Here is a 24,928-nt window from a genome sequence, read left to right as displayed (position 1 = left end):
GTGACCTTGGGCCAGTCACTGCCTCTCAGCCTCAGAGAAAGGCGATGGTAAACCCCCTCTGAATATTATTATTATTTATTATTATTATTATTATTATTTATACTCCGCCTTTCAGCCAAAGGCCCTCAAGGCGGCTTACAAAAAATGCAAATATAAAAATACTATATAAAATACATCAATAAAACAATAAAATTTACAAAATACAAAATACCTCTTACCATTCATTTAAATCATACTCAAAACACATTCCCCCTGCCCGAAAAGAAACCTAGGAACTATAGCTTACCCCTCACAGAGCAGCAATTCCCAGCACTCTTTGAAATATTGTTCCCAGTATTCGGGGTGGCAGGGGATGTGCTTTGAATGTGCTTTAAAGGCATAGTATGTACACAACCTTTGCCTGTGTTCAGAGGTTTTCACCACATCACTAGAGAGAGCAGTGTGTGGTGCAGTGATTCAAGTGTTCAGCTAGTATTAGGAAGACCTGAGTTCCAATTCCCCTTCAGCCATGAAGCTTACTGGGTGACCTTGGGTCAGTATTAATAACAGTTGCTGGGGAACGACATTGGGAGAGAGCTCTTGCCCGAGGCATTGGGATGGCCACTGCACAATAGACAGGCCTGTGGTCAGATCCAGTAGGGCTATTATTTCATGCACAGGCATTAACAGGTGTGATTGTGCCATACTTCAAGCCATGCCTTGGTGTGGGAAAGCAAGCACAGCCTACAAGGTTTTATCATTGATTTTGGGCTGCTGTTGACACCTTCCTCTGAAAATACTTCAGCGAAGAACAAATATTTCCTTCCCTTCTCTGAAGTAACTATATTGCCCTGTTTGCTCTCCTTCTAACTTTTAAATAAGTGTTTTCAAAGCAAACAGTGTTGCTGGTTTATTTCCTTCTTTTGTTAAATGCCTTCCACTCCCAGGAGGACAATGCTAAGAATTGGAGACAATGTTTTCAGCATCAGTAGCCTTGTCTGGGCATTCTGCTCCCAGGTAGGGGGACGGTCGAAGCTCAGAAGCAGAGCACCTGCTTTGCATGCAGAAGGTCCCGGGTTCAATCCCTGGCGTCTCTAGGTAGGGCTGGGAGAGGCTCCAGCGAAGCTGAATGCTGGAAGATCCAGGACAGACAAGAGAAAGGATTTCTTCACACAGCCAATAGTTAAACTGTGGAATTCGCTCCCACAAGAGGCCGGGGTGACCGTCATCTGGGATGGCTTTAAAAAAGGGCGAGACACATTCATGGAAGAGAAGGCTATCAGTGGCTACTAACCCTGAGGGATATGTTCTACCTCCGCTCTCAGAGGCAGTATGTTTCTGAATGCCAGTTTCTGGAAAACACAGGAGGGGAGAGTGCTGTTGTGCTCAGGTCTTGCTTGTGGGCTTCCAGTAGGAGTCTGGTTGGCCACTGTGAGAACCGTGGATGTTGGACTAGATGGGTCACAGCTCTAACCCAGCAGGCTCTTCTTACGTTCTTCGATTCCTGTCTGAAACCCTGGAGAGCTACTGGCTGTCACTGTTGACAATACTGAGTGAGGGCGTAGGGACACCGGAAGCTGCCTTATACTGGGTCAGATCATTGGTTCAACTATCTCAGTATTGTCTTCACTGACTGGCAGCAACTGTCTGGGGTTTTAGTCAGGGAATACTCTCAATCTGGCCTAGACATGCCAGGAACTAACCCCGGAGCCTTCTGCAAAACAGATGCTTTGCCCCTGAGCTATGTCCCTTTTCCGTGAGCTGGATGGACCAATGGTCTGACTCTGCATAAGGCGGCCTCCTATGTCCCTGTGAGTTCCGTGGGGCTTACTCTCAGGTAAGTGGGTGTTGGGTTGCAGGCTCAGTCATTTTGGCTCAATCCTTCATTTGGCTTTGTTCTCCTCTGTGTCTATTACCTGGGGTAAGTGGTTGCGCCTCTCACATGTCCTTCACCTCATTCGCCACTACCAACATTTGTCTGGTTTCAGCTCACATGCAGCATTCCCCAAGCTCCTCTCATCCTGTCCCTCAAAGCATCCACTGAAATTTGGTGATAAGCAGATTAAAAGAGCCATCGTGCCCTTCTTTTGCTCATCCCAATGTATTTCATCATCTCTTTGTGAGCTTTTAAGCCAGGAGCCCCGTTAATGATCTGGAACGTATTCTGATGCAGCCTGCCAAAGCGATAGGGAGAAAGAGGATACCATCACCACCCCAATATTGCAGATGGAATATGTCGGTTTCCAGGTTGTTACAACAGATACAGAGTTTTTAAAAGAGACTGATAGCCCAGTCCTATACGTTTTTACTCACAGGGTGGATGGATTTAAAGTATCTATTGACAGTGCAATCCTATGCATGTTTTCTCAAAGGTAAATCCCCCTGAGTGGGGCTTATTTCCTAGTATTTATATATCTATTTATTTTAATACTTTTATTTACAGATCAATGAAAACTGCATAGTCCCTGCCCTCAGCTTTACGATCTAGAAGACACAGCACAAAAGGAAAGGGGATAGGGAGGGATGAGGGGGAAAAAAAAGCAAATTCAGGCACTAGTTCTCCATTACTAATTCTGGCAGCAAAGGAGTGGCAAAAGTGTCTTTAGGATCTCAGCTTTAAAATAATGATTTAAACCACCGAGAAAAAAATATGGTCTAAGCCATTGGTTTAACTGGAAATCAGACTTGGAGCATCACTTCCTGGGGTTTGTAGTTTTGAAACCAGAACTTCCATGATCCCCAGCAGGAAGCTATCCTCCAATTCAGCTGTTGCCAGCAAGGTCCCCTCCAGATATTTTGAACTGCAACTCAACCCCAGTCCAAAACATAGGGAGGTAGGCAATGACTACTCCAGGTTTATTTCCGGCAGAGACCCTACAAAGCTCCACTCTTTACTCCTTCCCACTTCCCCCAAGAAAAGTGGGGCAGGGAACATGCAGGAAAGTGAGAACCTGAGCTTCACCCTTTTGGCCTTTTCAGGAGTTCCTAGTCAGTGCCTGAAAGATCCCTTGAAGGATTTCTCAGAGGTTTGCCAGAAATGTTTACGGCCTCCAGAAGATTTTCTGTGGAAAGTGGGGTGAGGATGGCGTTGTACATTCCTACTCACTTCAAGCCTTTTAGGAAGCTTGAAAATATTCAGTGTCTCCTTTTAAAAGTTCCTTGAAAAGCCCTCAGGGGCTCCTTTCACAGCTCTCTATGATGGGGCGGTGGGGGAGGGAGGAAAACATTTCAACAGAGCTGTCACAATGCACTGGAAAAATAGATGATTTTTAAAAAAATAGTAACAAAAATGAAATTATACAGATGGTTTTGTCTCAGCCCTAAAAAATCAATAGTTTTTTTTTCCCCTGTGGTTGTTTTACTGTCTTCCAAAGACCACCATCTGTCTCTCCTATCCTATCTCCTGTTGTTGTTGTTTTGTTTGTTTCAGGAGCGACTAGTTCTGTCAGTGTTACCTCGATTTGTAGTGCTCGAAATGATTAATGACATGACCAATGTGGAAGATGAGCATCTTCAGCACCAGTTCCACAAGATCTATATTCACCGCTATGAAAATGTCAGGTGAGAGAATGCATCCATTTTTTCCCTCTCTTAAATGATCTGTACCTCCACTCAAAGTCAGCTGGGGGCTTCCGCATGCCGTCTTCTGATCAGTTCATTAATCACTGATTTGGAACGATGGAAGACGTTGCTTTTCTTTCTTTGTTTTTTCCTCAGCAGACAAACATATCACAGTTGTGCTTTTTTCTTCTTCTAATTCAACAAAGCACCTTGGTGATTGCTCTCTTGCTGCAGTTCAGTAGTGCAGTGGCAAATTCAGAAGTGCAGGACCCCGTCGTGATAGTCACAGCCACACCTCCTTCTAAGATTATGCAAGCATCTAAAATTATACCTTAATCTGGCCTGTCTTGAATACTGCTTTCTGCTTCTCTATCACGTTCGCCATTTGACTGTCCTTTCTCAGTGTCAGAGATACTGCTTGAATGACTGAATTCAGTGTCTACACTTAAATCTGCTGCTACCAAACTGCTTGATGATGTAAGTGGGATGATAGGATTCACTGTCTCTTAGAGAATCCTCACTCTCCACAACTTATCTTGGCTTTGTGAAGTAGGAATTAATAAGGGCTTGGGAACTGCATTACTCACTCAGAAAACCCTATAGCGATAAAGAAAAACATAAACTTTTAAAAAACTGCTGGGTGCATAGGCTTCCCCACCTCCTACTCTCTTCTTCTGGGGGATATTTTGCTGCTGTTTTTCCACAGCCTGTTTTTCCTAAATGAAGGATATCACACTCTCTAAGCCAGCCTTTCCCAACCAGTGTGCCTCCAGATGTTGTTGGACCACAACTCCCATCAGCCTCAGCCAGCATTGCCAGTGGCTGAGGCTGATGGGAGTTGTGGTTCAAACAACATCTGGAGGCACACCGGTTGGGAAATGCTGCTCTAAGCAGATCAGGCACTCATTTTGCATAGGAGTTTGTAACCTTTTGAATTTTGCCACCTTCTAGAAGGTAGGAAGGGATTTTTCCACCCCCTTCTCTTATCTCCCTAGGTCACCCCCTCCTCCTTCCACACATACCTAGAATGTTAGAAAGAGAAAGGGGTATTAACCCATTCAGGCAGTATTTTTAATCATTATCATCATCATCATTGTGATGTAAGGTAAGGAACTTCCTTTGCTGAGTTTCCCTTCTTGGCTGCCGTACTAAGACTCAGAGCCACAGCTTTGGGCAGAGCTTATGAAGTTTAGAGGAAATGTAAGCATGGGAATTCCTGATCCTAAACTCTGGTGTTGATTGCACCACCCACAAGTTCTTAGGCATATTCATTTGCATTTCCCCTTACCATGCATGGCACACACATATATACAACATCATTAAAATCTGAAACAGCATCACACATGGACATACACACTTTCTCCCCTCTTATATATATATCTTCCTCTCTCTTTTCCTCCTCGTCCCTTGTTCCTGGTTTTGGGCTGGAACAACCCCCCCAATCTTTCCCTCCCCCGTTTTTGCTGTGGGGTTGAGAATGAGATACTTGCTAACACCTTCTTCCACAACAACATATGTCCCTAGGAGCCAAACACCATGAAAAGGGATTTGTTAGCTACTGAGAAGATTCTTCTCAGTGGCTGACTCACCTCCTTTCTCTCTGCTTGGCCCCAGTCAGCAGAAAAGGACCAGGAAGCATTTTAGAAGACTCTTCTCAGTGGCTAACACACTCCCCTTTTATGCTAATTGTCTTGTAGGATGCTGGAGACATAGGGACCCTGATGGGACTTGGCTCCCAAAAACATAAGGGGTCTAAGACCCCCCAAGACCCTGGATGACTACATCCCTGCTGCAGTCATTCTGATTATACTCACAGAGAGACATATACACACACAAATGATGCTCCTGTTTCTCACCAAAATCCATTGAGGCCACCATTTCCAGCATACTTACTTTTGAAATTAATGTGGTGTGCTTCCATGTAAACATGATTAGAATTAGGATATAGTCTTTCTGATGCAGGCAATGTCTGCTGTACACCATAGGCAGTTCAAGCAACCACCTAGGATAGCGTAATTCACGGAGGAGGAGGGCACCAATCTATTCCTTCCTGGCCAGTGTCCGTGTAAGAAAGGCAGCCAGCATCTGAAGGGAACAGAGCAACCCTCTTGACTGTGGACCACAAAATACCATTAGGCAGAGGGAGCCACCTTCTTGAGGCAGCGGAAGCAGAGAGAGTCAGTGAGGGGTTCAACAAAACTGTGAATACTACTAAGGATGGGAGGGAAATTTGATTCCATTTGTATTTGAAGGAGAATCTACTTAATTCACGCTTCCTGAAAGCATACGTGAAGTGAAACACACCCGTCCTTCAAAATTCACACTTCTCTGAAGCAGTCTCCAACCAAATATGTATACGTACAAAAATGCATATCCTAGAGGAAAGTGTGTGGCCTGTGGTTTCTATTGCTGTTTTCCCTAACTATTTCTCCAGAGAAGATTCTTGCAATTTGGGGGTAATGCAAAATATAAATCAGGAGAAGATTAATCTGACTATATGGATGGAAATCAGAGCTTCACAGCTTCAGTGAAGGGTTTCTCCTTTATATAGTTCATAGCTTCAGTGGCAGGATTCCACATGACTCTAAACCTGAGGTTGGAGCTGCCTTGAACCACTTCTGTGGATGACATGGGCAGCTGAGCTTGAGAGTTAGACCCTGTGGGGCCTTTATGGGGTATCTGTGGCTCTCCACATGCTGTTGGACTTCCAACTCTCATTATCCCTAACCATTGGCCATGCAGGATGGGTCTTTTAAGAACATAAGAAAAGCCAAGGGCCCATCTAGTCCAACATCCTGTTCTCACAGTGGCCAACCAGATACTAATGCAAACCTTACAAGCAGAACCAAAGTGCAACAGCAACTCTCTCCCCCTGCAATAGGCACTCAAGAGCATATTGCTTCCGACAGTGGAAGTACAACATTACCATCATGGCCAGTAGCCATAGATGGCCATATCCTCCATGAATTTGTCTTTAAAGCCATCTAAGTTAGTGGCCCTCACCAATTCTTGTGGGCGTGAATTCCATATTTTAACTATGCACTCCAAAGAGGTACTTTCTTGTGCCTGTAATGAATCTTCCAACATTCAGCTTTATTGGATGACTCCGGGTTCCAGTAATGCTTTGTTTTAATATGTTTTTAAAGATGCAGTGTCTTAATATGTTTTTGAAAATGTTTTGTTTTAATGCTTGTTTTGATGTTTAATGTTAATGTTTTCAAGCCTTTCGTTTTTAAGAGGTTTTAAGAGAGGTTTTTAGTGTGTGTTTTTGTTTGCTGTCCTAGGCTCCTTCTGGGAGGAAGGGTGGGATATAAATTTAAATAAATAAAATGAGAGAGGGAGAAAAATGTATGAGAGGAAGAGTCCAACAACATCTGCAGCGCCATAGATTCCCCATCCCTGTCATGGACTCTTCTGCAGGTTTTGTATTCATTAGTGGTCCTACCTAACGTGGAAGATTGTTCGTGGCATTGTTTTTATGCAAAGTATTAGTATTTCCATTGTTTCCTGTGAAGACCACCTATAAATCTGGAGTCTAACCTCCCCCCCTCCCCATTTTGTGCCCAGCATTCTTTTTGCAGATGTGAAAGGGTTCACAAACCTCTCTACAACACTATCGGCCCAGGAGCTAGTGCGGATGCTGAATGAACTCTTTGCCAGATTTGACCGCTTAGCACATGTGAGTCAAGTTGCTTATTTGTTTCACTTAGCACATACGGGTCAAGCTGCCTATTCATTTTCAGTACTTCGAAAAGAAAGCATGATGTTGTGAAGGATGGTAATTTGTTCTATTAGACCATACTTGCGACACACCATGCTGAATGCAGTCCACCAGCCCTGAATTGTGGCTTGGTAACAGCTTGATAACATTCCTGTCCTTAAAGTCTCAGGTCAGCAAAACTAGTATGTCCCAAGGAGGGCCATCATACATGGCTGGTAGGATACATTAGTTGCAGGTCTATATGAGATGCTGCATAGCTTAATCTTACTGTGTTATTAATTATACTTGCCCCCCCTTTTGTTTATAAGAAAGCAATATTTTCTTTTGCTCTTTATAAGCAGGCATTTGGCTCCCCTTCCATTTTGCACACATACACCAACCAGCTAACCACCCTTAAGATCTCTCTTGATTCTCCTGGCAAAGTGCAGAATGGATTTTCCATTCTTTCTGATATACCCAAATGTCCCACACCTAGAAAGAGTTGTCCAAGAATGTCATGTTAGGGCTGGGTTTTTGCAAGCTCTTCCTCCTGCAGTCACTATTTAATACTGGAATGGGAACTCAGCTTTTTCTGTTCCTGAATCTTTTTTCCTGTTGAAGATGGGACTGTTATCACCCAGAAAGATTCTTGTCTTATCTTGTACATGGCCAGAAGGACAACACTCTTTACTTCCATTTCCCTTGATTTCTGACTTAACATACATTCTAAGCTCCTCTGTGTCCTGCAAATTGGATTCTGATTTGGAAATTCAGGGGTTTTTTCCAACTGTTGGAACGTGATAGTATAAGCAAGTATGTGTACTTGTTCTTATTAATAGTAAATTAAAGCCTAAGTTGCTTCGAAGACTAGGAAGCCTTCCTAAAGTAAATAGAACCAACCTTGAATTGCCTGGTGAGCATAGACTTAGGCTGCATCTATATGTTTAAAGCACAATAATTCCACTTTAAACAGTCATTCCCCTCACAGAATTACAGTTCCCAGAGTTCCCTGGAAGAGGGATTGAGTATTTAACCACTCTGAGAATGGTAGCACTATGAAACTGGACACTGTATGGTTTCAAAATTGCAGACAGCAATATAAATTGATGCCTAAGTCACATCCACATCATACATTTCAAGCACTCTTACATCATAATAACAGTCATGGCTTCCCCCAAAGAATCCTGGAAGCTGTAGATTGTTAAGGGAGTTGAGAGTCGATAGGAGACCCCTCACAGAATTACTATTCCCAGCACCCTTAACAGACTATAGTTTCCAGGATTCTTTGGCAGAAGCCATATGCTTTAAATGTGTGGTGTGATGTGACCTTTCTGTTGCCAGGCTTATTTGCACAACTTGCACAATTAATTCTTTTTTTCCTTTTTTCTGCATAGATCTAGCAATAACATTCACAAACCTGCCATCTGTTCAGGGCAGTTTTCCACAACTACTAAAATGGGAGAGGGAAATTGTGGATCCTTCATAGAGCCCTCTAATTTCTTCCTTTGGTTTTTTAATGTATTTAGATGTATATCCTTCTGTAGCCTGTGATTGTGAAAAACTCCTCCCCCAACCACTCTCTCCATCATGCCTGATGCTCTTTCACGGTCCCTAGCAACACACATGGCAACTGGAAAGGGAGAAAAACAAATTGGTACGATATGGAGCCAAATAAGTGAGCTCCTCAAATGTCAGTCCATGGAAAAGCAGAAGCTTTGCTAATGTTTTTTTGTTCTGCCTGATCATAAATCCTGAAGGTGAAAGAGAGAATGATTAATCCCATTTGGTTATCCGAGTACAGGGATAACATTTTAGCTGCAGTGAAGTCATTGCAAAATCATTCCTCTTCTCCATCCCCCCCAACAAGAAAATCTTCTGCAGTTTTGTTCTCCATCTCCCATTCTGTAAACCAGAAGGCCGCTCTGATAGTTTGAAAGTTTAGCTGTTGCATCCTGTTATTCTTTTAGTCTCTCTATTTTGGAGTAGGTTATTATCACACTGAAGTGTTTTCTGAGATGTATGGAAGTTGAAGGAGGTATTCAAGCTGTGAGGATCTCCAGGTGAGGGTCTGGCGAGGAATGAAAAATCACACAGAAAAGCAAGAAGAAGAGGTGTCTCAGAGTTGAACTCAACAACAGAGCTGGAGTCGAGGGTCGACATGGTTAGGCATCTACCAAGGGCCCACATCCTAGCAGGGGCCCACTGACAAGAGTCTGTTGGTCCTGTCTCCCCCCTTCACTGTCACAATTTGCTTGTTCACCTTTCTCACACTCTGTCCAAGGCAACAGCGGTAGTGAGGAGGAGGAGGAGGAAATATGGTATTATTATTATTATCATCAACAACAACAACAACAACAACAATAATAGCATGTAGTAAAAGCACAGAGACTTGGTTACAGCCCAAAGGAAAATGTTAGACTGCACACAGCAAAAGTCTTAGCACGTGCATTGTTCTAGTCTGCATACACATTAACCTACTTGTGGTGGATAAATGTAGTTTTCCTCAATCCAGAATTGTTTATGCTCATCCTCAACATGTTGCTTTCAGTCTAGATTGATTCTACATCCTGCTATCCACAAGGGAGGGTGTGGTTACTTGATTCACATTTGAAAGCCCTCCCCTTGATTAGGCTATCCATGCCTTTTCGTCCCTGCGCATGTCCCAGGTGAATGAAGAAGGTGGTGGTGATTGGAGTCTTGCTATATGCCTAGCCACAATGTCATTGGGCAGGTGTAGTAACAGTAACAGTAATAATAATAATAATAATAATAATAATAAATAGCATATATTCTGCTTCCTCCCAGAAGGAACCCAGGGCAGCAGACAAAAACACTAAAAACACCCTAAAACATCTTAAAAACAGACTTTAAAATATATTAAAACAAAACACCTTTTAAAAAAGCTTTAGAAACACCTGATGTGCTCCCTCCACTGTCGGAGGTGGTATGCCCCTGAATTACCAGTTGCCAGGAATCAGAAATGGGGAGCCCACTGTTGTACTCCGGTCCTGCATGAGGCTTCCCATAGGTGAGCCACTGGGAGAAAAGGATGCTGGACTAGGTGGGCGTTTGGCTTGATCCAGCGGGGCTTTTCTTATGTTCCTAGATGCCACTGCCTGCTTACTCGTTAGCTCTCTGCCTGGCAGCGGTGATGAGGAGGAGGAGGAGCAACAGCTGGTGACAACGGTGGTGAGGAAGTAGGGCTGTGCAGACCCCCCCCCCCGCAATCCGATCCAAGGCCTGATTCATCGCTTTGGATTGGCCTGATGCAAACTGGAACAATCTGGGGCCAAAATCCTATTAGGATTATAGACCCTAAATAATCATGAGGTCAGGAGGACAGTGGGGGAAGAAAGAAATGCTGTATTTAATCCTGATGGCAAAGCAGACCCCTGCAGGGAAGAGGACTGAGCCCTTCACTCACCAGCTGGTGGGTGGAGAGTTCAAGGCTACTGGGTTCTCCGTCACCAACATGTTCCCTGCAGAGAAGTGCTGCTGAAGCAGAGCCTGCAGAGGCTGCCTGCCTCTCTTTCTCCCCGCCCTTGCCACTGGCTGCCCAACCACCTGGCCCTTTGTCCCAACCTGGGGCAATCTGAGGCTGTCTGAACCTGATCTGCCGGAAGCCAGGATTGGACCAAATTGGTTCAATTCATATTAGGCTCCATGCTTCAACCAGCCCTAATAGACTCACTATGGGAGGACAGCCCAAGGGGAGGGGGATATCTTGTCCAGTTGCCCTCCAAACCAGGAGCTGAAACAGCTCTATGGTACAAGAAACATGAGCCTGCAGTAAAACAACAACAACAAAACCAGCATGTTTATGTCATATTTGCTTCCTTCTATGCCATAGTGTGCAGTAAAATTTACCTTTGAGTCATTTCTGCTGGATTCTCACCTAGATTTTGAGGTTCTGATGCACTGGATTTGTTTACTGGAGCAGAACTCAAAGCATGGCTGTGCTGGCTGGGGCTGATGGGAGCTGTAATCCAAAGTATCTGGAGGGCACCAGGTTGACAAAGGCTGATCTAGTGGTATACTTCCAAAATTTTATAACTTGGGTGAGGAGATGCTTTCTCTCAACCTTCCTGCCTCTTTTCAGTAAAACTATGCCAGAAGGCAATTTTAAAAATCAGTGCTCAGCCCCTCCCCAAAAGGCATCCATAATTTTGTGTGTGTGCAATTGCACAGTACTGTAATAGTGCAATTGTACAAATAATTATTTTAGAGCACGGTCTGATTTTTCCAGCTCACATCAATCCATTTTGGGATACGCATGGTCTGTTTTAGGGCACACGCCTGGTTGATATAGGACCTTGCGGATTAACACTTCTTGCCATTGCCATTTATACAAATTGTGCAGCCTAAATATGGTCCAGAGTCCTCTGAGATATGCAGACGTTTCTCAACAAATGAGTTAATGTAGAAAGGGTTCTCTGAAAGTAGAATCTCACAGTCCTCCTAGGCTACTAATGCTGGCACTTCCAGGGCAGGAGAGCTGATTTGTTTTTTGGGGGGGAGGTTTGGTCCTAAATATTGATGCTTAGTTGATGAATGCATAGAGGAAATTACTGACAATGGGTGGTTTTCAATGCTAATCCTACTCACAGTAGACACAGTAAAGTTAGTAGACATGGCAAACGTAGGTTCATTCATTTCAATGGGTCTACTCTTAAGTAGGACTTAGTTGAATACAACCCAAAATGCATCCCCCTCCATTCCACACACACTCTCACGCACTGAAAAAATTGATTTGCAAATTACTGTATATGTAGCATTTCGTGAAATGTTTAGTTCACCGTATTGTAGATGCCTAATGTCAACTTTTGAGTGCCTTCCGTTGCTGTCAGGTTCCTTCAGAGTCCTGTGTGCATTCTCAAGCTCTCTTGAGGGTTGTTGAGTTTTTATTTTTTGTTTTAGTTTAATTCAGCATTTTTTCTAGAGGGAAGTTTTGAGAGCACAGCATTTGATGTGAACACCAAGGCATCTAAATAAAGGTTGTTGCCATTGCTTTGGTCTCACCATTCACTTTACTTTAGGCTCGTGTATAGTGCTTAATCATTAGCATTTCTAATGAGCTACAGAGGTGAAGAAAACCTATGAGAGGCGTATAGCTAGCCATGCTTGTACTAAAAACCTTTGCATATGCTGGAATCCCCAGTGTGGTACCCATGGGCACCAGTGTGCCCACCAGTGTCTCATATGGTGCCCATAAAAGGGCTCACGAAATATCCCTACAGAAATCCACAATGCACGAGAGACTGATTGCTCTTCCTGGTTGCACAGACTTGGCCTCTCGTATGCTGAACATCCCCCTTTAAACATGCCCACATTTCAATGGATGACAGGAATGGGTGCCCACCCTCCCTTCCATTCTCAACAGAGGAGAGGTGCGAAGAGCATCTCTCTGTGAGTGTGATGTGGCAGTTGATGGGGAGGGGGCATGCCTGCACAATTTTGACCCGTCTCTTGTTTGCTTTCTTGGATGTGGCAGCCATTTTATGTTATTGCCACGCCCTCCCATGGCAGGCATTTTGCTCCTGGGACCCACAACCATCTCTCAAAATGCCAAATGTGCCCACTGGCCCAAAAAGGTTGGTGACCCTTTGGCTTGGGGTTGAGAAACTTCTCAGGTTATGGTCCAGCTGTCCTGACCAATCTACCAGGTGCCCTTGGGGTCAAGGCAGCAAGGCAGGCTGGTGGCTGCAGCACCACAGAGAGCTTCAAATTGCTACAGCACTATGGAGAGCGCCAAATAGTCTCTGTCTATTTCTCTGACATGGACTAGAGATGAACAAAGGTCTTTTGAGTTGCTTCCTCCAGTCTATCTTCCTCATGCTCCACACTCTTGGCCTGAAAACGGTAATTCTTGAAGGGCCAACACCAGGAGCAGCCAGCAGGGAGGGGTGGCAATGCATACCTGACCTCCTGGCTGTGGTGTCACTGCTGCTGACTGGGAGGGAGAGGGGCAAGGTAGCAGGGAGGGCAATGCTCTGTAGGCATGCCAGTGAAGCCAATGTGGATCTCCTTCCAGTGTTCCCACATAGTGCTTTCCCTTCCCACTGCCTGCTCCTGGCCAAACAACCTGACCTGAAGACAAGCACTTCTTCACCATTCTTGGGCCTGCCATTGGACCAGTGTGGTATTGCAGAAAGCAGTCTGTTCCTCTGGTAAGTCAGGCTCAAGGGATGGCATCTCTGCAGCCCTCAGCTCAGGCTCTGCAGGCTCCAGATGACCAATCTCAGGTTCATTGAGCTCCAAGACCCCCACTCCTCTCCTGGCCTCATGCAATAGCATCTTCATTTTATTTTATTTATTTAAAAGATTTCTATCCCGCCCTTCTACCCTATAATAGGGCACTCAGGGCGGCTTACAAAAATAAAATCAGACATGTACATAATAAAATTGTAAACAGTAAAATCACAAAAACATTAAAATAAATTTAAAATACATAAAATACAATTAAAATATATAAAATATAATATATATATATATACACACACGCACATATACATATATATAAGGATTGGTACTAAAGGGACTACAAAGGTAAAATTTAAAGCAGAAGGCATAAAATCAGTGTCTTTGCACCTCGTGCTTTTAAAAATTGAGAATCTTAGAATGAATTATATAGCATGCAGAAGCTATTTAAATGAAACACTGAAATAGACTGATCCCTTAACCCTGAGCAGTGAGAGGCATTCCAGAGGCAACAGAACGGGGGTTAATTTCCTTTGGAGGTGTCAGGTGTCTTTTTAACATAGGCCTTATTTACAAAGATAATAACAATATTTATAATAATAATGATTGTGTTGATAATACTAGCAGAGCATAACTGGAGGCAAACAAGCACTCCTTTAGGATAGATCTCCAGAGGGCAACTTGGGAGTCCCTAAGGCTGCATCCCTAGTTTTTAGCCAACTTCATTTGCATGCGCATGCGCATGCGTGCTCACACCTCTCTTTCATATAAATTGCCAGCTGCACAACTGCTGTTTCTCTCACACAAGCTTCTTTGCCCTCCACTCAGCTGGATGGGCATCACCTTCCCCAAGCACTGATGGGTTTCTCAGTAAAAACAACAACAGAGAGATTTCCCCAGCTATCAGGAGACAATCCCTTGATCAATAGTGTCTGTTGATAAACTATCATTCTGGCCTCTTAACCAGCAATAAAGGAATGCTTGGCCAGCAGCCATATCAAGAGCAGGGTTTATGCTGCTAATGTTGGACAAGAGCAAGGAGTCATGCAAGCTGTTATAGCCTTCACTTTCTGACAACTGGAAATCTTATTCAGCCTCCCAAGCTCTGCCATTGGCTTATGAGGACTTAGCAGGCATTGCCCACACATGTTCAAGCTTATCTTCAGGATCATAAGAGATAGGCATTTCCCTTTTTAAAAGGAAAGAAGGGAAAGCCGAGTTTCCCAAAATGCTGATTTCTGAGCTTAATGCCCCCCTTATGCTTGTGTGTCTTGCTTGCACAGGAACATGGAATATACTGGCACAGAAACATGGAATATACAAGTCTGAAGGAGCGCATTCCCATGCACAAAGCATGGCCTCCTCTCTCTAGTTCCTGTTGGGATTCTGCATTTCTCTTTTTCGCCATCTGTTTCCAAAGTCTGGTTTCCAAACTGAGATGAATAGCACGCTCCAAACCTCTGCTATGTGCTCCGCATATTGGTCTTACTTGAAGAGTGGGTGGAATTGATAGCATGGCATGGATCTTAGGAAACACAAACAATCGTTTTCCTGCCCCAGGAAGCGGAGAGAGAGAGAGAGAGAGATCTTAATGAAGTTGCTCTTTGGCGCCTTTGGTGGATAGATATCTGAGTAGCTCATCTCTTTGGCTCTTGCTATGCCAGTTGTTCATGCTTCCAGTCACCATGGTTAATTTTTAAAGTTTTGTGTGTCTGTTTTTCAAAAAGTAAGCTTGTGTATAATTACTCTTTCTGAAGAACTTCAGTCATGTGTCATTGCCTGTGGATGGTCATAGCTTTGTTTGCAGTTCTGCTTTGCATGCAGAAGGTCTCAAGTTTATACAAACCTGCCTCAGATCATTGATCCATCTAGTCCACTTCTATCTACCCCAGCATCCTTGGATTCCCAGATGTTGTTGGACTACAATGCTGGCTGTGGATGATGAGAGTTGTAGTCCAACAACATCTGTGGCCCCACAATTGAGGAACGCTGGTTTACTCTGACAGTAACTCCCTAGGATCTCAGATGGAGGTCAGTGTCCTGCTCTTCCATTGGAGGCGCCGGGATTGAACCTGGGACCTTCTGCATGCAAAGCATGTGCTCTACACAGAGCTACGATGTCTAAAATGTCCATCCTTTGGTTCTTCAGTTACAAGAACTTCAGTCAGGAAGGCTGAGAATGCTCTCTGCCTGAGAGAGCTGCCTGAGAGATACTAGCCTAAATGGACCGGCAGTGTAAAACTGCTTCGTATATTCCTATGATGCCTGTTGACCAGAAGGCTACCAAATGGGGAAGGCTTGTAGAGGATATACAGAGAGTTTCTGCCTGACCCTTAGCTGAGCTATGTCAAGAAGCTTCTCCAAGCTTGGCTAGACAAGTCAGGAATTGCACAGCATAGGTGCTTATGCTTCAGGAGTTTCCCTGATCTGTTGCTTGTGGGCTAGCTAAGAGTAGAAACATACTCACCGTCCTGCTGCTTTCAGTGTGTCTCCACCTGTCTCTTCTGAAAATGGGGTCACACAGTGCTAGTCAAACTCCACTCCTTTTTACTGTAAAACCGGGTGGGAGCAGCTTGAGTACATTTTTAAAAAATTCAGGTTCATTGAGAACTTGCAACTGATCAGTAGATCAACCCGTTCCCCCTCCAGGCATGGCTAATGGAGATGCTTTGCTGTAGGCTACTAGTGTGTTCACAGTCTAAGGGATGGCAAAAAAAATGGAAATGGACTGCATTCAAGTCGATTCCAACTTATGGCAACCCTATGAATGGGGATTTCATGGTAAGCGGTATTCAGGGGTGGTTTACCATTGCCTTCCTCTGAGACTGAGAGGCAGTGAGTGGCCCAAGGTCACCCAGTGAGCTTCATGGCTGTGTGGGGATTCAAACCCTGGTCTCCCAGGTCATAGTCCAACACCTTAACCACTACAAATTAGCTTTGGGGGTGCCTTTGCACAATATTCTCTGACTTGTCATTAACATCTAGGACTTGTGTGAAAGGCCAATTGAAATATCGAGGGACTATTCAAAAGTGCTCTATATATATTAAAGGAAATTAATATATAGGCATAGCTCTCCCTTGACTTGCATGATTTTTCCATAATTGCTAACAGAGGTATTTCCTTGTGTTGCTGTTCGAGCAAGGGAGATGATCCAGACACAAAGCCAAACCATGGTCGGTTGGGATATCTGAACAAAACCCATCCAACAAAATATGGTTTGCAAGTGGTTCCCAAAAGAAGAAACTGTGGATTGAATTTGATTTGCAAACCATTGTTTGAGTTGACAAGCAATGATTTGGGACATTGATCAGCCTTTGGAAGCTCCTAGGATGGCTTCTGTAAATTCTCAAAGAAGGTAGGGGAAGAGGAGAACTGCCTCTATGCCTGGAACACAAATTATTTGGAGTCCAAATTATGGATAACCCAAACAATAATCTGAGATTACTTTTGAACCAACCCCTTGGTGGTTACCTGTGACAAGGATTGAAGCTGAGCCTTTACCCATACAAAGCAGGTATTCTGCACCTGAGACATTATTTGTGGTATGGTTGTGTTTTTTGTAAAAATGTTGAACTGCCCTTCATCAAAGGATTCCAGACAGTGTGAATACAGACTGCTTCACATGTTAGGTGTAAAGACCTGGTGCTACCTAAGAGTGCCCTGATCTAGTATCTGAGGACTAGCACCCCTCCATCCACACCCAGCTTTAAGCAGGGACAGGACCACAGGGGAATGGCATTAGTTCAATGATAAAGCATTTGCCCAATGATAGAGCATTGTCCCAGGTTTAATCCCTGGCATCTCCAGGTAGGGCTGGGAGAGACTTTTGCCTGAAACCCTGGAGAGCAGCTGCCAATCAATGTAGACAATACTGAGTGGGATGGGCCAATAATATAATAGCACTCTTCAAGTACATGAAAGGTTGTCACACAGAGGAGGGCTGGGATCTCTTCTCGATCGTCCCAGAGTGCAGGACATGGAATAATTGGTTCAAGTTGCAGGAAGCCAGATTTCAACTGGACATCAGGAAAAACTTCCTAACTGTTAGAGCCATATGATAATGGAACCAATTACCTAGAGAGGTAGTGGGATCACTGACACTGGAGGCATTCAAGGGGCAGCTGGACAGCCATCTGTTGGGAATGCTTTGATTTGGATTCCTGCATTGAGCAGGGGGTTGGACCTGATGGCCTTGTAGGCCCCTTCCAACTCTACTATTCTATGATCTGACTTAAGGCAGTTTCCTAGGTTCCTATGACATTGGGGTATAATGGGTTTTTAAGAGCTGGACCCACTTTGTTAAACCAGTTAAGGACTGTGGACAATCAGAAAAAGGGGTTTTATAAATTACAAAAGCTTGGTGTTTTGCAGAGTTTTGCTTTCCTTAGCTGCAACCCATTTTACTGGGAAAAAATAGTACAAGCTTTTGGGACTAGTTTATACTTTATGTTCAGCTACTTGAATTAGCAGCGACCTCAAGCATTTTTTCTTTTCTTCTCATGGAGTCAGTTTATGGCAGTCACATAGTGCTAAGGGATCAATCAAGGGATGCACATTTATTTTGAGCATTCAGGCTCCCAGAGTGCAGTTAATACAAGACAGCCCCTGCCTGCGAAAACAAAACACAAAAGGAAAAGGGTTTGAAGAGGGGGAAAAGCTCAAGCATCAGTTCTTAAAGTCTTTCAGCAGAGCTGATGGAATCAGCCCGCTTCCCATCTTACCTAATAAGGCAGCCTAGGTGAGGGAGAGTAGGTCTGATGTAGCCAGAAGAGCAGTTGGAATGGGATCGACTCATCACCAGTGTGGTGTAGTGGTTAAGGTGTTGGACTAGGACCTGGGAGACCAGGGTTCGAATCCCCACACAGCCATGAAGCTCACTGGGAGACCTTGGGCCAGTCACTGTCTCTCATCCTCAGAGGGAGGCAATGGTAAACCCCCTCTGAATACCGCTTACCAAGAAAACCCTATTCTTAGGGTCACCATAAGTAGGAATCGACTTGAAGGCAGTCCATCATCGTCATCTTGCTGCTGCTGCAGGAGAGCATGCATGTGTGAACTGGCCTTAATGGGTTCATTGAGGTATGAATGATGGTCAACAGCCTACTGCAACAGCTGCAAGAGAACATGAAATCCCTGGTCATGTGCTGCTAGTGGAAGAGAAGTCCTAATGTACATACAACTGTCTAGGCAAAGATATAGGCTGCACACACATTAATCCATTTGTAGCACAAAAATGTAGTTTTTTCCTTAATCCAGATTGATTGCATTTGAAATGTGCATTTGTGCATTTCATGTGCATTTGAAAACCCTCCCTTGAATTAGATTATCCACACCTTTTCCTCCCTGTCTATGCCTCAGGTGAATGAAGAAGGAAGTGGTGATTGTAATCTTGGTATGCACCCACCCACAAAGTTATTAGACAGATGTGGATACACACACACCCCAATTGCCAGGACTGCTTATATCCATTTTCAATGGACACACTGTGTGGTAATCCCAAATCAATCTGCAGGGAGCTTTTTTTTGGAATGAAACCAGTTTTTCAAGAAGCACTTTTCGGGAGCAAAAAATATGCAGTAGGTCTAAACTGAACTCTGTAGGGAAAAAAGGAAGTACTCAGTCTCCATTGATTCTAGAATAAAATGTCATGTGTACACAACCAATGACATTAACATCCCATCAATTTCAGTAGAAGAGTTGAGCAAGTGCTCTCCTATCGACTTAAAAGCTCCCTAACCCAATGGGTGGGCTGATCTCTCCCAGTACATTTGCAACAATCATACTCATTGTCGCAATGCTGTATGGAAAACCAGATGAGTTTTAATGGAAGTTCTCCTGATCCATAGGGAACAGCAAACAGCGCAAAGCCTGTGGCATTTTTGGGGTACCAGACTCTCTAAGTTCCTAGGCAATGCGGCCACCTTGGGCTTTTAAGTGTAGAGCAAGACCATGTCGAAGGACAAGTATTTCTTTGGAATCTGCACCATGCCAAAAATATCTCACCAGCTGCATAAAACAAAATGCTTTGCAGTCCTTTTTTGGGACGTGTTAGTCAGGAATGTTTATCTCTTGGCAACCTTCTGCATTGCTCTTCTTCTTTTTGGCAGTATTCTCAAACAGATGGTTTGACATGCACTCTTTAATGAGCCATCAAGATCCAAGCCATTGAGGCATCTCTGGTTTTTCAGAATAGTGGAGCAAAGGCCTGAAAATGAAGTGCCTGCCTCTGTAAAAAATAAAAATAAAAAAAAATCCAGCATAGCTTTCCCATTCTCTAGCAATCTACCTGTTACATTTCAAGCATCCATGCATGCAGGCTGAAATTTACACCTCGTGGTTCTGTCTACCAGGAGCAGATGGGAAGCCTGTCCCAGTTTGCACCTTTTATTTCCGCTGTCCTCGGTTCGTTGAAATGTGCCATTTGTCCATTCCTCCAGAGCTGGCCCAAGGCAGTTTGCTGCCTGAACCAAAGGACAAGAAGGTGCCTCTCCCCATTCTAATTGTTGCTATAGTTTTTGTTGCTCCTGTTCAATTCATATATTGCTTAGTGCCAAAATAGGTGTCTGAGTGGTTTACAAAGTATACAAAAGTGATACTAACACTGAAATATAAACATCCATAACTAAAATACACAATAAAACAATCCAATTAAAACAATGGCTGCTAACCCTGATGGCTGTGTTTTATGTCCACTTTCAGAAGCAGTATGCTTCTGAATACCAGTTGCTGGGAATTACGGATGGGGTGGGCGCTCAGCTGCTGCTTTTGGGCTCCCCATAGGCATCGGGTTGGCCACTCTGCAGGCAGAATGCTGGGTTAAGATAGGCCACTGGCCTGATCCAGCAGGCCTCTCCTTGTGTTCTGAATGCAGCAATTAAAACAGGTGGCTCCAGTCACACGATCAAGGGAGTGCCTGTGTGAACAGGTGTGCCTTCAAAAGCTGACAGAACGCCAATCCAGAGGGGGCTTCTTGTATTTCAGTGGGGAGTGCATTCCATCACACCAGCACCAGCAGTGAACAAAGCCACCTCTGCACTTCCGCAAGCCAATAAACATCAGACAGTGGCAACGCTAACTGGATTCCATTTGTTGATCTTAACACCCTTACCTGGCAATGAAGGGGCGGGGGAGTTGGTCTTTAAGGTGCAAAAGACAGCTGAATCTCACTTGCATAATCAAGTTGGGCACTGTCCTATGCTGTACCTAAGGGCAACAGCCTAGCTTCAAGGCAGGCCACATGGCATGCACAACTCTGTCCTCCAACCCCACCCTGCCACTCAGGATCTGTTGCCCAGGGCAGTTGCCTCACTGTCTAATGCAGGGGTGACTCACCTTTTTCGGCCTCAGGGCTCCATTCCCCCATGGGCAACTTTCCAGGGGATGCATGGCAGTGGTGGGGGGGGCAGAGGCAATGTAATTGCAGCAATGGATGTGACCCATAATTTTTTCCAGCAGGCGACCTCCAGTCAGACGTTTCTCTGCAGACCCACACCCACACCCCCTCTATCCAGGCGAGCAAGAGGCATGAACACAGTTCAAGTGAAGATTCCAGCCAGGCAAAAGCATTCGAGGAGGTTGTGGAGCAGGAACAGTGAGAAGTGTGGAGGGGAAGAGGCCTGGGAAGACTCCAAGGGCCAGATCCTCACCCCTGGCCTAATGGGAAGAGTTGGCCCTGCATCTCTCCCTGTATACGTGTTGGACATGCCATGCCATTACTCTGCTCTTAGAGGTGTGCCCAAGCCCACAGGGTCATATATGAGCAAAGGATCCATCTGCTCTGTCAATTATCCCTTGGCTCTATATGGTTTCAGAACATTGACTCTCACATGCCTGAAGGTAGTATTATGGGAATCTAGGTGCTGTTTAGGATTGTTCTGTGCCTAGGTTAGTTTCTCAGTAGTCTGAGGTGAGCAGGGAACCAGGAGCTGTGGGAATGAAGCCAGAAGGCAAGAACAAAAAGCAAGCCAGAACAAGCTGGGAAGCAGGATCAGAAAGCATATCAGAAGTTGGGACTGCAGAACAGCAAAAGGATGCAGGAACCCGCCAGGAAGGGATAGTCAAGAAGGCTTTGTTACTCAGCAGTGGAGACTGGTGGCTCAGATGTCAGTGGGTCAGTGAATCTGCTCCAGGTTTTAATCCAAACTTTCAAGGAGCTATCTGGTGCTGAACTTTGCAAGGGTTAACAGGAGAAGGAAACTCTCCTGTAGTCCTTCCCGTCCAGGAAGATCCAATGGCCAGCCTGTGTGGCCAGAGTCAGTCCAAAGCCTAAGACCTATAACTGCCAAAGCAAGGGGTAGGGAGCCTGTGGCCTTCCAGATGTTGAATTCCAACTTCATTCAGCCCCAGACAGAATGGGCAACAGACCATGGGGTGATGGGAGTCCAGTGTAGTCCAATGACATCGGCAGGGCACCATGCTGGCTACCCCTGCTCTAGCCAGATGCTGCAGTACTAGGGATGGGATCCATCAACCTAACAAGCCGGTGTCGATTCAAGTTTGTTCTTTGTCAATTAGCTCTTGCTTTTACTGCTCTGTTTTATTCTTTCACAAAAAAGTTGATATTAATATCAGTAACGTTAAAGGAAATATCAATATTTTGAAAGGAAATATTGATAAAATTCTTAATATCAATATTTTAGAGGTGGATTGCTTTTTTAAGAATCTGTTTTGGAAACTTTGTTGTTGTTGTTGTTGTTATGTGCCTTGAAGTCGATTACGACTTGTGGCGACACTATGAATCAACGACCTCCAAGAGCATCTGTCGTGAACCACCCTGTTCAGATCTTGTAAGTTCAAGTCTGTGGCTTCTTTTATGGAATCAATCCATCTCTTGTTTGGCCTTCCTCTTTTTCTAATCCCTGCTGTTTTTCCCAGCATTATTGTCTTTTCTAGTGAATCATGTCTTCTCATGATGTGTCCAAAGTATGATAACCTCAGTTTCGTCATTTTGGCTTCTAGAGAAGGTTCTGGTTTAATTTTTTCTGACATCCAATTATTTGTCTTTTTCACAGTCCATGGTATGTGCAAAGCTCTTCTCCAACACCGCATGTCAAATGAGTTGATTTTTCTCTTATCCGCTTTTTTCACTGTCCAACTTTCACATCCATACATAAAGATTGGGAATACCATGGTCTGAATGATCCTGACTTTAGTGTTCAGTGATACATCTTTGCATTTGAAGACCTTTTCTAGTTCTGTCATAGCTGCTCTCCCCAGTCCTAGCCTTCTTCTGATTTCTTGACTATTGTCTCCCTTTTGGTTAATGACTATGCCAAGGTATTGATAATCCTTGACAAGCTCAATGTCCTCGTTGTCAACTTTAAAGTTATATAAATCTTCTGTTGTTGGAAAATAACCATGGAAAATCGCTATATAAAAATCTGATCCTCAACGATGGTGAATAAACAAATTAATGGACAATTTGGTACCAAATTGGATGGAATTCTAGCACATCCCTAGGCAGTAAATAGTTCAGTGGCTGATCTCCACATGGGGCAGCTACATACAGACTGAAAACCTCCCAGTTGAACCCCCATCAGCCCCTGACATGATTTTGAGCTGTTCTGCTTTACTGGCATGCTGCCTGCCTGCTTCGTAAAATATCTCTGCAACCCCACCTTGATTTTTTTAAAAAACAAAAGAAAACCTTTGTTAATTTGGAATTAGCTTGGGGGTGGGTGGGGGTGATCAAGTGTCCAAATATCTTGTCCTCCTTGGAAGCCTGACTACATGTTCACTTTTGTTATTATTTATCTAGACAATGTTTTTTTAGCTACTGTCCAGCCAAAAAAGGCTCCCACAGCAGCCCACAGGCTTATAATCTAAAAAGACATGACATAAAAGGAATAAAGATTGGTAGGGTGGAGGAAAAAAGCAAACTCAGGTTCATATTCTCAGTTTGTGTAACCCCAAAAGGCCAGTATGGAAGAGCTTGCTCTGTGGAGACAGGGCTCTGCCAACAGTCCTCCTTATCCTTTCTCCCAATCGTAGGATATGAGCATCTAAGGCAGGGATAGGGAACCTGTGTCCCTCTAGATGTTGGGTTACAACTCCCACCATGATCATGTGGCCATGTGGGTCCAACAACATTGGGAGGGACACAAGTTCCCCTCCCCTGATCTAGGGAAAAATAGCAGTCTACCCCTGAATCTATAAAGCAGGGGCAGCCAACAATGTGGTGCCCTCGAGATGTTGTTGGGCTCCAACTCTCATCAGCCCCAGCCAGCATGGCCAGTGGTCAGGGATGATGGGAGCTGTAGTTCAGCAATATCTGGAGGGCACCCTGTTGGCCAACGTAGAAGGAGGCCCACCAGAGGGCATGAGAGGAAAGCTATACAGGAGCTACCATCCATTCATCAGGGCTGTAAGACCATTCGGAACCTCTCTGTTCCTAGGAATAAATTCCAGTCTTCATTCTGAATGCCACCTCATTTCCATGGCCCCATTAAGACTTCTCCCTCCTCTCATTGCAGTCTGCAGTAAATGGGAACTTCTCACATTGACTTCTGATGTGGGTAATTTTGGCAAGCACACCAGGGCTCTCTGCAGTGCTCAGATCTTGGGAGCATTTTTCATGCTCTTCTTTCCAGGAAATTGGCCCTGTTCCTTTCCGGGTGCAGAATGGAACGGATGCTCATTATACTTCAGAACTAAATCAAGATACTGCTTTGTCCTTTACATATGCCCACACAAAACTCTATATGGAAGAGCTTTCACTTTTTTGTTATCCTGTCTATCCTGCTCCAGCATTTCCAATCTCATTGCTTCAAAGCATTCTTTTTTTTTTTTTGCATACAGGAACATCATTGCCTTAGAATTAAGATCTTGGGGGACTGCTACTACTGTGTGTCTGGGCTCCCGGAACCCCGCCAAGACCATGCTCATTGTTGTGTTGAAATGGGACTCAGCATGATCAAAACAATCAGGTAATTTGTGTTTTTTTTTCCTCCTATTTTTTTTTACTGCCGCCATCACACTATGCCTCAGTCTGTGATTTCCCAGCTCCTTATTACACAACAGTGGATAGTCTTCCCTCTTGCTGATTTCTTCTTTCTCCTAGGGACTGATGGGCCGAAATTCACTCCCCATTTTTGCAGGACCACTCATCCCCTCACCACCACCAAATAAGAGGGCACTTTTGGCAGCTTTTTTGGGGGGGGAGGGGAATTGCTAAGAAATCTGGAGCAGTATTGCTTCTAGGGGTGGGGAAGTTTTTCAGTCTGAGGGCTACATTTCCTTCTGGACAGCAAACTTGAGATCCTCATGCTAGTAGCAGGCAGCGCCAGACGCAAAAGTGGGTAAATTTTACCTTTGGACAAAATTTACCTTTGGACAAGTTTTAGCTTCTGCATACCCACACGCATTCCTCTCAATCCTCCATCTGGACAAGCAAGAGGCATTATCAGAGTTCAAGGAAACATCTCAGCCAGGCAAAAAAAAAAAAAACCCCAAAACACCTCTTGGTGTGATGCAGGGCCAGGGAGGAGTGT

The 24,928-nt window shown here is 44.4% G+C and overlaps 1 protein-coding gene across 1 annotated transcript in view; it reads left to right on the top strand.

Annotated features, from left to right (window-relative positions):
- The window catches only part of ADCY8 (adenylate cyclase 8), a 214,862-nt gene that overhangs the window by 89,166 nt on the left and 100,768 nt on the right, over positions 1-24,928 (top strand). Inside the window, 3 exon segments of the mRNA XM_061607483.1 lie at positions 3,410-3,540; positions 7,108-7,219; positions 24,237-24,364. Coding sequence (XP_061463467.1) covers positions 3,410-3,540; positions 7,108-7,219; positions 24,237-24,364 — 371 coding nt within the window.

Source organism: Rhineura floridana, chromosome 1 (assembly GCF_030035675.1).
Source record: "Rhineura floridana isolate rRhiFlo1 chromosome 1, rRhiFlo1.hap2, whole genome shotgun sequence".
NCBI lineage: Eukaryota > Metazoa > Chordata > Lepidosauria > Squamata > Rhineuridae > Rhineura > Rhineura floridana.
Note: the sequence above shows the minus strand (reverse complement) of the source record. Positions and strands in the feature narration are given on the sequence as shown.